The following is an 18,146-nucleotide window of genomic DNA, read 5'->3' as shown; positions in this document are numbered from 1 at the left end:
GTCTGCATTATAATTTAGAAAAAATTCTAAGTCTGAAAGTCGTTCAGACGGATCCGTCCAGACTTTACATTGAAAGTCAATGGGGGACGGATCAGTTTGAAAATTGAGCCATATTGTGTCAACTTCAAACGGATCCGTCCCCATTGACTTACATTGTAAGTCTGGACGGATCCGTTTGCCTCCACATGGCCAGGCGGACACCCGAACGCTGCAAGCAGCGTTCGGGTGTCCGCCTGCTGAGCGGAGCGGAGGCTGAACGCTGCCAGACTGATGCATTCTCAGCAGATCCGCATCCACTCAGAATGCATTGGGGCTGGACGGATGCGTTCGGGGCCGCTTGTGAGACCCTTCAAACGGAGCTCACAAGCGGTTCCCCGACGCTAGTGTGAAAGTAGCCTTAGCAGTTCTATTTCCATGTACTTTATATTAACTAATTCTCTAATGTATTGCATTTCCTTGTTGGTGCAAACAACTATTACACAAAGCTTTTACAATTCCTCCTTTGTATCCTGCTCCGCAGCTTTCCCTTCTACATCCAGAGTCTTTTTTCTTGCCGGTGCCATTTGAAATTCAGGGGGGACAGGGGAATCTGGACTTTCCTTCTTGTAAAATCCTAGATCCTTCAGTAACTGGTTAATTTCCTTTCTCCTCATGTTGCTAAGATGAACTCTCTGCAATAGATAATATATACAGCAGTTTGTTTTGCAGCCTTGGGCTAAATGCATATGTGCAACCTTTACAGCCCAGGGTGGCAATTTCCGAATATACAGCTGTAATTTTGTTTGTGAAAGCGAAATTATAGCTGAAATGAAATGCCACCCATGGGACCTTGAGCTGAAGAGTCAGAAGGTGTTTACAATATGTCACATCTGCCCTTGATGCCAAGAGCACACTTTAACCCCTTCTCTATAAAACTGTTTGGCTCACGGGTTATTTAAAGGCAAAGTATGTGTAATCTGCACCATTGAAAATGGGATCTAAAATAATTGTTTTCTCTTAATAAAGCGGATTATAGTAATCTTTTTTTTTTTTTTTCATCTCACAATCTAAAGGAATCCCTCCATTAGATCTTGTTTTTGTTTTCTACAGCTGCTTCAACAGGGGCGGATTGGCCATAGACCTTACAGGGAAATTTCCCGGTGGGCCGATGCCAAGGGGGCCGCCTGGGCCTTCCTCACGACCGTCAAGTGGAAGTTTTTGGGGATGTCTTCTGTGCTGCTGGCAGTATTTGTGATGGACTGTGGTATTTGGCTATGTTGGGGTGGTATAATGTGCCACAATTGGGACTCCACTACAAAACAGGGCCACTTTTTGTATTTTTTCCAGGGCCACTTTAAGTTCCCAGTCTGCCCCTGTGCTTCATACTTCAATTATTTGCATTGCCATTTGTGCATTTTTGTACTATATAGCATATAGTAGAAAAATACACACGCTGAGAATACGTTAGACTAGAGGATTGCTATGTGAAGGATTCATTATACATGGTCTTGGCTTCTACCATTGCTATAAGGACTCAGGGGGACATTATTAAGAATGATGATTTATACGCTGGTCTTAATCCCTCTGTGCTGCTGGGCCTCTACATAACTTTGGCTCTTGCGATCACAGGCCGTGCGACATGCTTTAAACCACGCCAGCTCCCTTGCTGGTGTAGTTTGAGGTCATTTTCCATGCCATAAATTGGCGTGGAAAATTATGAAAGAGACCTGCTGATTTAAATTGTATACCTACCAGAAAGTCGGAATGATGACCATAACATGTCTTAATAAAAAAATAAATAAATCCATGTCTCCCAGAATTATATGTGTATATTATAAGAACCCATCACTTACATCTATTTCTTCATATCTGGAGGAAAGTAGTACTAGTTCAGGATCAGCACCAGCTATATGCTTCATCTCAAGGTTGTGACTGGGAGAAGAGATACTGTCAAGGTCCTAAAAGGAGAATGACTGACATCTGTCTGCATATATATTCTTAAAATAGTAAAAACTGGACTCATTAAATTTATTAATCTCATGGTTAAAGTGACACCAGTGATGTGTTGTGATGGGAACATGGGGACTAATTTAATGCCTTTTGCCTAGTTATTTAGTCACCAGGGTTCCAACTGGCCTTCACTTCCAGTCACTAGTTTTACAAAAGGCTTTCACTTCTGGTCACTAGGCTTAACAATAGACCAGGAATCAGCAACCTTCGGCACCCCAGCTGTGGAGCTGTAGTTTAGCAGCAGCTGGAGTGCTGAAGGTTGCTGATTCCTGAATTAGACCTTAACTTCCGGTCACGAGGGTTACAACTGCACCAATCACAGATCAGATCTGCAGAAGAATGCAGTCAACAAATGGGAGAACTGAGCAGCATGGAAGAGATTTATGGTGGAGATTTATCAAAATTGGTGTAAAGGAAAACTGGACTTGGGCTACTTTCACACTAGCGTTTTTGCTGGATCGGGCAGGGTACAGTAAAAACGCTTCCGTTACTGATAATACAACCATCTGCATCCGTTGAACGGATCCTGTTGTATTATCTTTAACATGGCCAAGACGTGTGTCAGAGAAAACGGATCCGTCCCCATTGACTTGCATTGTCCGACCCCATTGACTTGGATCTGTCTTGCTCCGCATCTCAGGAGAGAAAGCAAACCGCGGCATGCTGCGGTTTGCTCTCCAGTATGGGAACGGAATACGTTTTGTCCCCATTGACAATGAAAGAGGACAAAACGGAAGCATTTTTTTTCAGGTATTGAGACCCTATGACTGATTTTAATACTGGAAAACATGAACGCTAGTGTGAAAGTAGCCTTAATAGCCCCCAGCAACCGATCATATTCCACCCTTTATTTTCCAAAGGAGCTCTTAAAAATAAAAGGTGGAAGCCAGCCAACTAAGCCAGTTTTATTTTATTTTACACCAGTTTTGATAAATCTCCCCAAAGTAGTGAATCAATCTGCCCGATTCACAAATTGCATGCATCTGTCACTAGGATACGGTTGATTAATCAATTTCACATTGAAGTTTTTTTTTTAAGGAAAAAACCTGATAAATAAATTTGTTGTTCTATGGGCTGGATGCATCAACCAGATCCAATTGTGAATCTATGTGTAAAGGTAGGTTATTACTACCCCCCAAGGACTGGTGCCTCATCCAAGAGAGTTTTTCCAAATGCATGTAAAGATGTAAAAGATCCAGTAATGTTATGAAGGATACTAAAGAGGGATGTCCTCCATAACGAAGTCCTTCACCTGTGTAAAAAAAAAAAAAAACGTACAATCAGTTATCCCCATTTCATAGACTTGTAGAGGTGTCATCATCTTACGTGCCTTAGATGCTTCTAGAAATATTGAGCCTTTGTTAACCTTTTGGGAAGACTGAGACAAGACTTACCATTGAATTCCATATGTCAAATATAGTAACTGACATTGACAACAGTTAGCAATGAATGGAGCCAAGGTAAGTTGTGGCTGTTTTAATGGATTTTCTTCAATTCAGCTGAATCAAATAAAACTATGAAGAGGGTCAAGGATCTTTGGAGGTACAAAAATTGCCATTATCTGTATAACTTGGCAATATGTTAAACTCAAGTGATTGTGACCTTGGGATGTGCAAACCATTATATGCTTCATGATTTCCTGATTAAACTAGATCTGAGGCTTACATGAATAAACACTGGCTTTTTCTGTAGATATGACTGTGTAAGAGCCTGGAACATGCACTTGCCAAAATAAAATTGGCTCAAACACAATTTTCTGTGATACATCAGGCTAGGATTAAACCGGTTTTGGGCTCCACAGTCTCCTTAGGCTAGACACACACAGGATAGTTCATTGTGAAAAACTTGTGAGTTCCCGTTCTGAACTGTTCTTCAGGATCGCACAGCATTATAATGATTTACATGTGATGATCACATCATGCTGTCAGTGTAATTCAGTAGATTCCAGGACACTCACACATTATACATCATTATAACTCTCACATTAAACTCTCTTGTCTGTGTCAATAAAATGGAAGTGAATGGCAGATGTATGCAACTGTATAGTTAGGTAGTGGGACTGGGGGAGAAATGGAAGGAGGGACAAGAACAGTTCAGAAGGAAAGGTGTAGGGTAAAAAATATACATAAACCTCTCATATGTATGTATACTAATGCCAGAAGTCTGACTAATAAAACTGGTGAACTGGAATTAGTGATGTGTGAGGAGGACTATGACATAGTGGGAATAACTGAGACATGGCAGGATGATAGCTATGACTGGGCAGTTATTGTACAAGGTTACAGTCTGTTCAGAAAGGATCGTCAAAACCGGAGAGGTGGAGGGGTCTGCCTTTATGTAAAATCTTGTCTAAAGCCCACACTCCGTGAAGATATAAGTGAGGGACATGAACATGTGGAGTCACTGTGGGTAGAGATACATGGAGCTAAAAACAACAATAAATTACTAATAGGAGTCTACTATTAACCACCTAATATACCAGAGTCCACAGAAAATCTACTACTAAACGAGATAGACAAGGCGGCAAATCATAATGAGGTGGTTATTATGGGGGACTTCAACTACCCAGATATAGACTGGGAAACTGAAACTTGTATATCTCATAAAGGAAACAGATTCTTGGCAATAACCAAAGACCATTATCTCTCCCAACTGATTCAGGACCCGACTAGAGGGACGGCCATACTGGACTTAATATAAACCAATAGACCGTGACAGAACAACAGACGTGCAGGTTGGGGGACACCTGGGAAATAGTGACCAGAAAGTAATAACCTTCCAATTATCATTCAAAAGAGCGTTTCTACAGGGAGAAGAACAAAAATACCAAACTTCAAAAAAAGCTAAATTTAGCCAACTAAGAGAGGCCATAGGCCTAACTAACTGGGACAAAGTCCTCAAAAATAAAAATACAGCAAAAAATGGGGATATCTTTAAAAACATCCTAAAATCTCATTGTGAGAGGTACATACCGTATGGGAATAAAAGGTTAAGGAACAAAAAGAAACCAATGTGGATAAACAGAACTGTAAAGAAAGCAATAAATGACAAAAAGAAAGCATATAAACCCTAAAACAGGAGGGTAGCACGGAAGCACTGAAAAACTATAAGGAAAAAAACTGAACATGTAAAAAACAAATAAAAGCGGCCCACACTAGAGACCGAGAGATTAATTGCCAAACAGAGTAAAACTAACCCTAAAATGTTCTTCAATTATATAAATGTTAAAAAGTATAAATCTGAAGGGTGTCGGCCCTTTAAAGAGTAATGAGGGGGGAGTCGCAGGAGAGCGACGAGGAGAAAGCAAAGCGAGTTAAATATTTTTTCTCCAATGTATTCACTGAGGAAAATAAACTGTCAGATGAAATGCTGAATGCTGAAATAAATTCGCCATTAAAAGTGTCCTGTCTGACCCAGGAAGAAGTACAACAGCGACTTAAAAAAATCAAAATAGACAAATCGCCAGGACCGGATGGCATACACCCCGTATCCTAAGGGAATTAAGTAATGTCATAGCCAGACCCTTATTTCTGATATTTTCGGACTCTGTACTGACAGGGAATGTCCCACAGGATTGGCGCATGGCAAATGTGGTGCCAATATTCAAAAGGGTCCAAAAACAGAGCCTGGAACTATAGGCCGGTAAGTTTAACATCTGTTGTGGGTAAACTGTTTGAAGGTTTTCTGAGAGATGCTATGTTAGAGCATCTTATGGGCAATAAGCAAATAACGCCATATCAGCATGGCTTCGTGAGGGATCGGTCATGTCAAACTAATTTAATCAGTTTCTATGAGGAGGTAAGTACTAGACTTGACAGCGGCGAATCAATGATGTCGTGTATCTGGACTTCTCCAAAGCAATTTGACACTGTACCTCATAAAAGGTTAGTATATAAAATGAGAATGCTCGGACTCGGAGAAAACGTCTGTAAGTGGGTAAGTAACTGGCTCAATGATAGAAAACAGAGGGTGGTTATTAACGGTACATACTCAGATTGGGTCACTGTCACTAGTGGAGTACCTCAGGGTCAGTATTGGGCCCTATTCTCCTTCAATATATTTATTAATGATCTTGTAGAAGGCTTGCATAGTTAAAATATCAATTTTCGCAGATGACACTAAAACTGTGTAAAGTAATTAACACTGAAGAGGACAGTATACTACTACAGAGGGATCTGGATAGATTGGAGGCTTGGGCAGATAAGTGGCAGATGAGGTTTAACACTGAGAAATGTAAAGTTATGCACATGGGAAGGAATAATGCAAGTCACCCGTACATACTAAATGGTAAAACACTCGGTAACACTGACATGGAAAAGGATCTAGGAATTTTAATAAACAGCAAACTAAGCTGCAAAAAACAGTGTCAGGCAGCGGCTGCCAAGGCCAATAAGATAATGGGTTGCATCAAAAGGGGCATAGATGCCCGTGATGAGAACATATTCCTACTACTTTACAAATCACTGGTCAGACCACACATGGAGTACTGTGTACAGTTCTGGGCTCCTGTAAACAAGGCAGACATAGCAGAGCTGGAGAGGGTCCAGAGGAGGGCAACTACAGTACCCTGAAAGATTATCAAAATTAGGGTTATTCACGTTAGAAAAAAGACGACTGAGGGGAGATCTAATTACTATGTATAAATATATCAGGGGGCAGTACAGAGATCTATCCCATCATCTATTTATCCCCAGGACTGTGACTGTGACGAGGGGACATCCTCTGCGTTTGGAGGAAAGAAGGTTTGTACACAAACATAGAAAAGGGTTCTTTACGGTAAGAGCAGTGAGACTATGGAACTCTCTGCCTGAGGAGGTGGTGATGGTGAGTACAATAAAGGAATTCAAGAGGGGCCTGGATGTATTTCTGGAGTGTAATAATATTACAGGCTATAGCTACTAGAGAGGGGTCGTTGATCCAGGGAGTTATTCTGATTGCCTGATTGGAGTCGGGAAGGAATTTTTTATTCCCCTAAAGTGAGGAAAATTGGCTTCTACCTCACAGGGTTTTTTTGCCTTCCTCTGGATCAACTTGTAGGATGACAGGCCGAACTGGATGGACAAATGTCTTTTTTCGGCCTTATGTACTATGTTACTATGTTTATAGGCATATAATTGCATAGTAACATGTTCTGTGGATCGCAGTATGAACCTAGCCTGAAGCTATCCTTAGACATCAAATAACTGCCAGCCAAAAGGGGTTGTTCAAGAATGGCCACAGTGGAGACTCTATCCCCTTACACCATGTGTCATCTGCGCATGTTTGTAGGTAACCCCTTTAAACTATTCCTTCTATCTCAGATACAATTTCCCAGGTCAATAAATATGACAAATGCATCTTTCATGCACATATAGGGGGAGATTTATCAAAATCAGATTCTACCTTTCATTTTTCGGAGCTCCCTTGGAAAATGAAAGGTGGATGCTATGGGCAACTAAGCCGGTTTTCCTTTAAAAAAAAACTTTTTGTAAATTTCGCCCATTGTTCCACCCTGATATTGCTGGTAAACCACCCTGATCTCTCTTTAATGTGATTTCAATCTTCAGAGGCCTGCTCAGTCAGCGCTTATATGATCTGACTAAGCAGGCAATTATTGGCAAGGAAACATTCCTTCCCAATAATTGCCTGCTCGTCAGAGGCATTGAGAGCTGAATTTACATGCAGCAAAGTCCTGCACTGTATGAGGATCAACAATGGCTACTGCGCAGAAACTATTTCTGTATCCTCTTATATGATTAATTTAATGAATGAAATCATTCATCAGGTGATTGGTAGCATCTTTAGGCTAGGCACACATGAGCTCAAAGTGAATAATTCAGTGTGTGTCAATTTGAGGTTCCGCTGTGAACTCCTCGCCTCTTACAGGATCGCAAAGCGTTACACTGATTTTACGATGCTGTGTGATCCTGAGAGTCCTGGAATCTATTGTATTACACTGGCAGCATTATGTTAGTGTAATTCAGTAGATTTCAGAACTCTAAGTGTTACACAGCATTATAAAACATTGTAATGCTGTGCAATCCTGTTGGAGGAACAGGGTTCAAAACGGGACCTTGCATTGATGCACTCTGCAAGTTTCCCACACTGAACTCACTCGTGTGTGTCTGGCCTTACGGGACCAATTATTGGGAACAGATGGTAGTTCCCAATAATCATCTCGATAATAGTCCTGTGTAAAGGAACCTTAACGTCTGCCAGCCTTAGAATAGTATGTCACTGTCTCCCAGATACACACATATCAGAGTCAAAATCATATCACAGACAAAAACAACCACTATGATAAAACTTACCGGTAATTTTTAATATCCTGGCTCAAAAATCCCCCAATATCCAAGAATCAAAAATATAGATATTATGTTATAAAAACATCAACTATAGATATCTGATATTTAAGTGTCAATCTAGGCACATCGAAAAGTAACAGCTGTTGAGAATTGTCTAGAGCAGCTTCAATGTCAGGTAGTGCAAAGAAGCTAAACACAATGATACCAGCAAGGATCAGGGACAAGAGTACTCTTTCCCAACAATGTCCCTCAAACACTACCGCTGCCTAAAAGGGGAGTAACCACCCCTACAAGGGTGACCCCACTTATCGGTGGCTATATCCTGTGCTGTATCTATGTAGCTCCAAATGAAAGATCACTTTGTGAATTATGTGTAATTATGTGGGATTCCTGCCCGCTGACACGTGCACCGCCAAATCGCTAAGGAACAGTGCCGACCCTTTGGATATACGATCACTTTGTGAATTAGTCTCGACTAATTTTTCCATTGATAGTTGCATGTATCACATTTCTTTTACTGTTTCTGTTATCTATTGTATAATTTCAGCTTCAGATTCATGAAATCCTGAATATTTTACAGTATTTGACATATGTGAATGTCCCTATTAGTGTAGCTGAATCAGAGTAGAATTTGTTCTCAGGAAATGCATCTTAGTAAGTAGCCTTTAATTGATTTATTGGATCATAATTATAGTATATATATATATATATATATATATATATATATATATATATATATATATATATATATATTTAATTTTTTACTTCTGCTCCAATGTTCATTGCGAATCTAACAGTATATGTTGCAGAAAAAATAGAATCTCCTTCCTTCATTCCACAGGTGATACATTGACTTGGCATCTGTTTATGCACACAGCTTTCCAGGCATGTATGGGTTTGTAAATTATTATCTAAAACCAACACCTAGCTTTATGTAGGCTCTGTACATAGTTAAAGGAACAATAAACTTAAAATCTAACCTACCTTATCTGTACTTGGTTTGTATATTGCACCTTTTGTTCCTTAAGACCAGCCATTTCAAACTGGATAACACCCGTAAAATCCTGTATTTTTTGTTTTGCCTTAAAAGGAATGTTTAGCCTAGATTTTTTTTTTCTGTCAGTTTAAACCAGATAGTAACACATTCATTTTTTTTAAATGTTTTTATTTTCTGATTGTAGATTTTTTAAAGTCTGTTTAATCTATGCAGGAATATGGAGGCTGCCAGTTTGCCTGAGCTGTTAACATCCTTTTGCAATACAGAGCTATGCAAACCTATTCACACCCGTTAGGGGTTTCCTTGTTTGGTTGCATTACAACCTAGAATTCAAATTTATTTTAATGTAGACTTTATAGTTGTGAACCTCACAAAAATAGTCTAAGCTGTTACAGAGGAATGGAAAAAAAAAATTAAGCTAAATTGTTGTGTGTGGTGTGTGTGTGTGTGTGTGTATATATGTGTGTGTATATATATATATATATATATATATATATATATATATATATGTGTGTGTGTGTGTATATATATATAAAAAAAAATATATATATTCACCCACTTTCTTATGAAACCCCAAAATAAGGCCTGGTCCTTTCAAATAACTTCTGAAGTCACATCATTCATTGAATACAGGCCCCTTGGGTGCAATCAAAGTGCCGCCCACCAAAACATACAGATTAGGCAAGGAGGGCAGTAATCAGAGATTCCACAAAGGCACCTGAAAGGAGCTCCAAAGATTCACAGCAGAGATGGAAGTACCTGTCCATAGGACCACCATAGGTCTGATTTCACATGGCAGTGTGCAGTCCCTGACTACCACATTTCCCATGAGCTGTGAGTTCCAGCCCAACCACAAGTCCCATACTCAAATGATTCTGTGAGTTGTCCTGCAACTAAAACATCATAGATCACAATGATGCAGTGAGTTCGGCTCACATGAGCCACAGTCGGTCCTGGAAATATGGCCCCGTGAAAGAAGTCTTAGCTGTGCATACAACGTCGGACAAAAACCGTTGCATGTCAGATGTCAGTCTGGTGAACTATGGTGGGCTGTTCTCTACCGGAACAGCCTGGCGAATTGGATAAACGGAAGTGTGAACCTACCCTAAGGCATATTCTGGCCTTTAGACAGTGTTGTAACAATTGCCTGGTGGCGGTCTGCCAGTGTCCAGCACTAATTTCAACTGAACCTGCATCCTCAGGATACAGATCAAGTTGTAAAAACAATGGTGGAGCAGTGGCATTGGCTCCATGTCCCACCATTTACTCTAGTAAGTCACAGACTACTTTAGGCATGTGGCCTACTAGAGGTCAGGAGCACTGCGGTGACATCAGTGTTAGGGCGCAGGAGGCATGATACAGTGAAATCATCATATGGCTTGTGCTGGAACACTGGTGGACAGTTGCTTGTCGTTGGTATGGGGAGAGAGGCGAGTTTGTCTGTTTATTTTCACTGGTACTAAGGGAAACAACATTACAATATGGGGGCATACAATAGGCACCTTACTCTATTGTGGGTGGTGCAAATAAGGGCATTCTATTATCCTCGCACAAATGGGGATTGTATTCTATTGTAGAGGCAGAAAGGGCGACATTGTTGTGTGGGGCACTCGTGGCACAATTACTGTCAGGAGGAGTACTATTACTGTTTGGGGAGCACTATGATATTGTGGAACACAAAATAGGGTAGGTTTGCTCTCCGGGGTACTAAGGAGGCACCATTACCACCTGGAGTCCTTTGTCTGGAAGGGGCCCAATAACACAATTTCCCATGGGGCCTACTGGATCCAAATTACACTGCTCACTTTAGGCCCTCTCAGGCTGGAGGGAACTCTCCCATTAAAGGGGTTTCTGATAGTTTAAAAAATTAGTATAGCAGAAGGAAATTTTTGATAAAAATAAATAAATAAAAAATGTCATAGTTGCCAACAGTAATGGGGCTGACCAAAATGAGTGTGCAAATTTACCATAAAGTGGTCAGCTAATAGGATTTTCCTAGGATTAGGTGGTTATGGGGGCGGGGGGCTTAAATCCTTGGACATGTTGGCAACTATGGACTACACACCTGTCCAGTTTACCGGCTCTCTAATGTTGATGCTGGTGATCGCCACCGGTTTATGTATACTTTGCAGTAGCAAAGTGCTGTACATCCACTATACTGATGCAGCCAGGCAACACTGGTGAGACCAGTGACTGTAGATGAACAGCATGACATTACTGCAGCAAATTAAACCATTGGTGCTGCGGGGAATTTAATGGGTCCATATTGATTGATTATTTTATTGCATTTCCTAGCATTTTGCTGCTTTTTCAGACACCCCTGCCACTGCAAATGTCACAGAAACCAAGGGTTACACGCTAAAAGTCCAAACTATCCTGCACTGTGTATTCACCCACATTTTTATTTTATTTTTGCACACTTTCTTAGTCATTTTCTATGCATTTTTTCTTGTGAACAATGTTTGCTCTTAAGAAAATGATTAACATTTTGCTTTGTTTTGCAGGACCCTTGAAAAATGTACTTAGAGCTGTTTTTAGTATATGTGTGCCTGCATTTGATATAAAGGGAACATGATAGTCACTGGTGAATTTCTTAGCCCCCTACACACATTAGTGGATTGTCAGCTAAACAAACTGTTTTTGGCATTAATCTAATGTGTATAGGGAGCTCCCAAATTTCCCCTGACAGATGAGGTCAGGAGGGAAAGATCGGCAAATTGAAAATTTTCACCTGAGCCTTTTGTATTCCTGGGAGATAAGCCTCTGCAAGAGTTGTCTTTCTCCGCTCTCTCTGCTGAAAACACATACATGCTCTGCTGAACCAAACATGTATTTGTATGGGGGAGTTGAGAGGTAGCTGTTGACTGAACCAACGTTTTGGCTGACAGCAATGGGATGTGTATGAGCACCATTGCTTGCCTGCACAAAAAGTTTCTTTGCATGTTCAAAAGAAAGTCTAAACAGAGTAATCTAAAGGCACTATACGCTTTCTGGGACTACGCCCTTCTTTACAGCTTCCTCAATGGTCGTCACACAACTGTTCTGGATCCCTGAGCAGCACATCTCTGTACTAATGGCAGATTTTCATGATGCTTTTTTAAAAACATTCACAAAACAAACATATACACTTTTACCGTAATTGCAATTGTGGTAAATACATGTTTTTATTGCAATGTGCTTTCAAAAGAAACGCAGAAGCAATGTTTAAAGCTACTTTCACACTAGCGTTAATATTTTCCGGTATTGAGATTCCTCATAGGGTCTCAATACCGGAAAACAAAAGCTTTCGTTTTGTCCCCGTTAATTGTCAATTGGGACAAAACGTAACTGAACAGAACAGAGTGCTCCAAAATGCATTCTGTTCCATTCTTATACCGGAAAGCATGCTGCGGTTTACTTTCCATCCTGGGATGCGGAGGAAGACTGATCCGTCATGACCCACAATGCAAGTCAATGGGGAAGGATCCGTTTTCGCTAGTGTGAAAGTAGCCTAAACCTGACCATATGCATAAATATGGTAACGTGACAGAAAATTTCAGGCTGACCCCATGACTAAGTGACCCAAGTTAGGCGAGTTTAACTTCAAAGCTGTACGAGTGGCAAAAGTTTACAATTTTCCAATGAAAGTCTATGGCAAAAAGTGGGGTCTTCGGGGGGCCTTCCCACGGGCACGGAGGGTAGGATTGGTTAACAAAGCACAAGCAACCTATTCGGGTATGTACCGAACAAGTGGTATGTACTGAACAGCCAACATAGTAATAAGCTGAAATAACCAAAAAATGGAAGAACAATATGTTACAGGCCTTTCAAGCCAACATAATAATCCTCGTACAGATCTGGAGCACATCCATAGCATACGTAAATCCAAATCTATGCCTTGGATTTCTACAGTGGCTCCTGTAGTAAAATGTGTTTGATTTGCAATATGCAAATCCAACACGTAAGAACACAGCCTAGTAATGTACTAGCAGTTTTGAGCTCTGAAATTCATTAGCTTAGTTCTTTACATGCAGTCTACACTGTAATAAGCTGGTGACAGTTGGCCTCCATACCTACGGGGCCCCTGTGCAGCTGCCTAGGTTGCACATATGGTATGTCTACCCCTGATACTGAGCTTTTATCTTTAGGAGGTGTTGTGTGTCTCAGCATCTGCTTGGATCAGCCTTTTAACCACAAATATGATCTTTTATGCATTTTTATTACAAAAGTTCTGCTTTGTTGCAAAATTTACATAAAGGTGCCCATGAGTTTTACAATGGGCCAGTTGTCTACTTATAATTCGGGCTTTGTGTTTGTCAAAAGTATGAAAATTGTCCTGGCAGCAAGAGGGTTAAACAACTTTCTGGCACAAATCTGACAAATCTCGGGTGTCTGCCCTACCAGTGGAACGTTGCATATAGATCCCAGTAGAAATCATCTTCAAAAGTGACAGTAATATCTTGGTTTCACAATGTGTGTTTAGATTTAGGTTTCATTCCTGTACAAGATTCCAACCTCTGCCGTAAATACAGAATTTTCCTATTGTGCCTAATTCGCCATATGCTCGGGAGGGTTGAAAACCCACATGGCTTTCCTTCAAGTGTAACAGCTGAGATAGCATTTCACTATTATGCTAGATTGGGTACCTCAGTTCACCAGTAAGGCCCCTTTCAAACGGGTGAGAATTCCACGCAGGTGCAATGCGTGAGGTGAACGCATTGCACCCGCACTGAATCCGGACCCATTCACTTCAATGGGACTGTGCAGATGAGCGGTGAATTTCACGCATCACTTGTGCGTTGCGTGAAAATCTCAGCGTGTGTTTTTCACGCAACGCAGGCCCCATAGAAATGAATGGGTCTGCGTGAAAATCGCATAGCATCCGCAAGCAAGTGCGGATGCAATGCGATTTTTCACACATGGTTGCTAGGAGACGATGTTAGTAAATTGATAAGTCAATTTACTGTATTATATTCCCTTATAACATGGTTATAAAGGAAAATAATATCATTCTTAATACAGAATGCTTACTAAAATGTTGATTGAGGGTTAAAAAAATAAACAAATAAACTCGCCTCATCTACTTGATAGCGCAGCCCTCATCGTCGTCTTTCTTCTTTCAGGACCTGCAAAATGACCTTTGACGTAATCGCGCTCACCACGTGGTGAGCGCGGTGACGTCAGCGCACGTCCTGCTGAATGAAGATAGATCATTCTATCTTCATTCAGCAGGACCTGCGCTGACATCACCACGCTCACCACGTGGTGAGCGCGATTACGTCATCAAAGGTCATTTTGCAGGTCCTGAAAGAAGACAATGCCGGCTGCGCCTAGCTAGATACTCCTGTTCACTGCCGGACCCTATTGACTGTAATGGGATCTGGCCACTTTCAAGCTAAATGCCTGCTTTTGGACTGACAAAAACTGTTTAATTCCTATACAAGTTTCCAACCTCTGCCCTAAACACCTGTGCCTAATTCACCATATGCACTGGAGGCTTGAAAACCCACATTGTTATACTTCATGTGTAACAGCTGGGATAAAGTTTCACCATTAGGCCAGATCCAGTGAACTACCGCACGCATGCAACAGTTTGTATGACCGAAAACTGGTACTTATGCTGGAAAGCAGCCAGACCCCTGCCAGATCCCATTATAGCCAATGAGGTTTGGCAGTGAATGGCAGTATCTGGCTAGGTTAAACAGAGGTGTGAACCTACGCTAAAATGTGGGAACGAGAGTGCTAAAGGCACATGGTCTAACCTTAACCTAGTGTCCCAAACAGTAAGAAAGAGATGGCACGTTCCATCTTGGTCTGAACTTAACCTAGTGTCACAAAAAGTAAGAAATATATGACATGTTGCATCTTGGTCTACTCTTAACCTAGTGTCACAAAAAGTAAGAAATATATGACATGTTCTATCTTGGTCTAAACTTAACCTAGTGTCACAAAGCTGTAAGAAAGAGATGACCTGTCCCATCTTGGTCTAACCTTAACCTAGTGTCCCAAACAGTAAGAAAGAGACGGCATGTTCCATCTTGGTCTAAACTTAACCTAGTGTCACAAGCTGTAAGAAAGAGACGGCATGTTCCATCTTGGTCTAAACTTAACCTAGTGTCACAAGCTGTAAGAAAGAGATGACATGTTGCATCTTGGTCAAAACTTAACCTAGTGTCACAAAGCTGTAAGAAAGAGATGACCTGTCCCATCTTGGTCTAAACTTAACCTAGTGTCACAAGCAGTAAGAAAGAGATGACATGTTCCATCTTACCTCTTTAAGTCTGTTCAGCTGTCATCCACCACATGTCTGTGAGACAAAGAAAAAAATGTTAGTGGACCCTGCCACATCTGGCATTGAAAGCATCTTTGGTAGTCATAGGGTTAAAGTAGCCCATCTGATCCTGTATAAATTCCTAATCCCATTGATTCTAGGCTGAGTTTGTAAAGGGGGATGTAAGAATTTAGCACATGTAGTGCAACATCTGCAGACCATCAGCTCTTCTCAATGTAAATGGGTGGCACTCACCTCTACCTTTGCTCTTGCTATATTTTCTAACTTGTTCCAGTCAATCTGGTAGCCCAGCAAGGGCTGGAAGAGGCCGAGCAGTAGCAGTGGCAGCCACATTTTAGGAATCAGCTGTGAGCATGAGTAAGGAAAGAAAGCAGTCACACGATGAAGCAGAGGGGGAATGTGTGTATGTTTGTATGCCACGTCAGTGAGAATGCTGAGGAGGAGACATAGGAGGGAGGGGTGACATCCTCCATCTAGCCTCCTCTGCCCCAGGAGTATGGACAGATAATGAATACTCTCCATGGTACACGCTTCACTTGCATCATTCTGTTCACATCTGTCAGACACTCATTAGACATATGTTGCCATATTACACCACATCTACATGATACCTGCAGCTCTGTGAACTGTGATGAATCAGTCTCAGCTAAGCGTGAAATAGAGCCAGAATGCCTTTAAAACATTTAGCCTAAAGATTTTTAAAAAATCACCAGTAGATACGTGCACACACTATGTTATTATTTTTAGTCAAGCATGGATTTACATCTGTCTGTAGGAAAGCTGGGTGACAACCAATATAGCCAGACAGATAGGACATCCCGCTCTATGACTGGAGTGATTGTAAGCTTTTCACTTGCTACTGAGCCAATCCGATAATAGGTGAATAGCTTGCATCTTCACAGTCGCCAGTCGCACAGCAAGATGTCGCTCTAGTGACAGCGCAGGAGAGGCATCCTGTTGACAGCTCACTTACTGTAAGAGAAGGAATCAGCAGTCAGTTGGTCTATTTCTCTCTCCACCTTTCAGGAGCCTTAAAAGAACCTCCAGCATCTCCATTTTATCCAGGAGATGGGAAACAAAAGCAGCGAGTGGTAGTGCTTGCACACTATATAAAAAAAAAAAAAAGGCTAGGGCATGCCCCCAATGTCTGATAGGTGTGGGTCCTGCAACTACCCTAACCGAGCCCACAAAGTGACAGAGGGCAAACTGCGCATGCGCAGTCACCTTTCATTGATTTCTTTGGGAGTGCCGAAAATGGAGCAGTGGCCACGCTTGCTCGGTGTACTTCCCATTCATTTCAGCGAGACTTCTGAAAATAGCTGAGTGCGCCACTCAGATATTTTCGTCAATTCTGTAGAAATTAATGGAGGGTGGCCACGAAACAGCGGAGACCTACCGGCCATGCTGCAGACGCGAATGGGCGCCAAGTCTACACTTCGCTCCAGCTGGTAGCGAAGGGGTTAAACCCCCTTCAGGCCTGGGAGATTTTTTGTGTTTTTGTTTTTACTTCTAGCTGCCTTTTCTTTAACAAATCTCTTTTTATTAAAGATTTTCAACAAAACATACAGCGTTGATCATTGTCATTTAAGTTACAGACAATACATATTTTATCTTCAGAATTTTACAGTAAAGAAGAATGTAGGGAGCATAAAGGAAAGAGGGAATGTGGTAGTGTAGGGATTAATGAAGAGAGTGAGAATTCAGAATAATATTCCAAAGATACATCTTTAACAATGGTTACAGCTGAACACATTTCTGCACATTAATCCAGTCAGGTGACAGAAATATAGTTTCTTAAGCATAAACCGTATAATAAGTACAGCGTGGGTGGTTTTACAAATGTCTAAGTGATTTAAGCCATTTAAAGATATTTATTTAGAGTTGAATAGTACTGGTATAATATAGCTTGAAACTAGTTCTCATGTTTTTATGTTGTTTCATCCTGAGGCGTCATGTAGGGGTTCAGGTCTGTAGACCCAACTTCACAAATGTCCATAGGCCTATATAATTGGGGTATTTATATGGCTGTAGGTCTATGGATTCAGTGTTGGTGAGTCTGGTTTCTTTCCGGAGGGTGACGGAATGTTCTCCATGGTTACCACAGTTTCATGAATCTAGTATGTGTTCTGGTTGTCCATCCTACCAGTTCCTCCATCAAATAAATCTGGTCTACTTTAGCCATTGTAGCGGAATTAATAATCTAGCGGCTTGAACCAATATGGTTGGTAGGTCTGAAGGAGTAGGTTGCCACTGCTCTGAGTGTAGCCATAATAAGACTGATTGAGGGGTAAGCCTCACCGTGTACCTACATATCTCCCTAATCTTTTGTTCGACCTGTTTCCAGTAAGGGCTTATCAATGGGCAGTCCCACATAATATGACCTAGGGTACCTCTTTGATCTTTACATCTCCAACATGTCTCAATATCTGAAAATCCCATTCTAAATAACTTATAGAGATTGTTATACATTATACATTTTAAAAAACCATGAGACCTGATGGATTTGGTTAATTTCCTGTGGGGTAAAAGTTTTGTTTAAGTCTTTTTCCCACGCTCTAATACATGCTGGTACCCCTATGTCAGGAATAAACACCAACGACTTGTA

The 18,146-nt window shown here is 41.1% G+C and overlaps 1 protein-coding gene across 1 annotated transcript; it reads right to left on the bottom strand.

The window, feature by feature from the left end:
* Window positions 1–396: 396 nt before the first annotated feature.
* Window positions 397–15,949, bottom strand: SELENOM (selenoprotein M). Its single transcript, XM_040416725.1, has 5 exons — window positions 15,776–15,949; window positions 15,521–15,556; window positions 3,207–3,241; window positions 1,833–1,911; window positions 397–671 (listed from the first exon to the last, which is right to left on the bottom strand). The coding sequence occupies exons 1-5, from the start codon at window positions 15,872–15,874 to the stop codon at window positions 489–491; spliced, it is 432 nt and encodes a 143-aa protein (XP_040272659.1). The 5' UTR covers window positions 15,875–15,949; the 3' UTR covers window positions 397–488.
* Window positions 15,950–18,146: the final 2,197 nt, after the last annotated feature.

The sequence above is a fragment of the Bufo bufo genome, chromosome 2, assembly GCF_905171765.1.
Source record: "Bufo bufo chromosome 2, aBufBuf1.1, whole genome shotgun sequence".
NCBI lineage: Eukaryota > Metazoa > Chordata > Amphibia > Anura > Bufonidae > Bufo > Bufo bufo.
The sequence above is the reverse complement of the archived record's forward strand: the minus strand, read 5'-3'. Positions and strand labels throughout refer to the sequence as shown.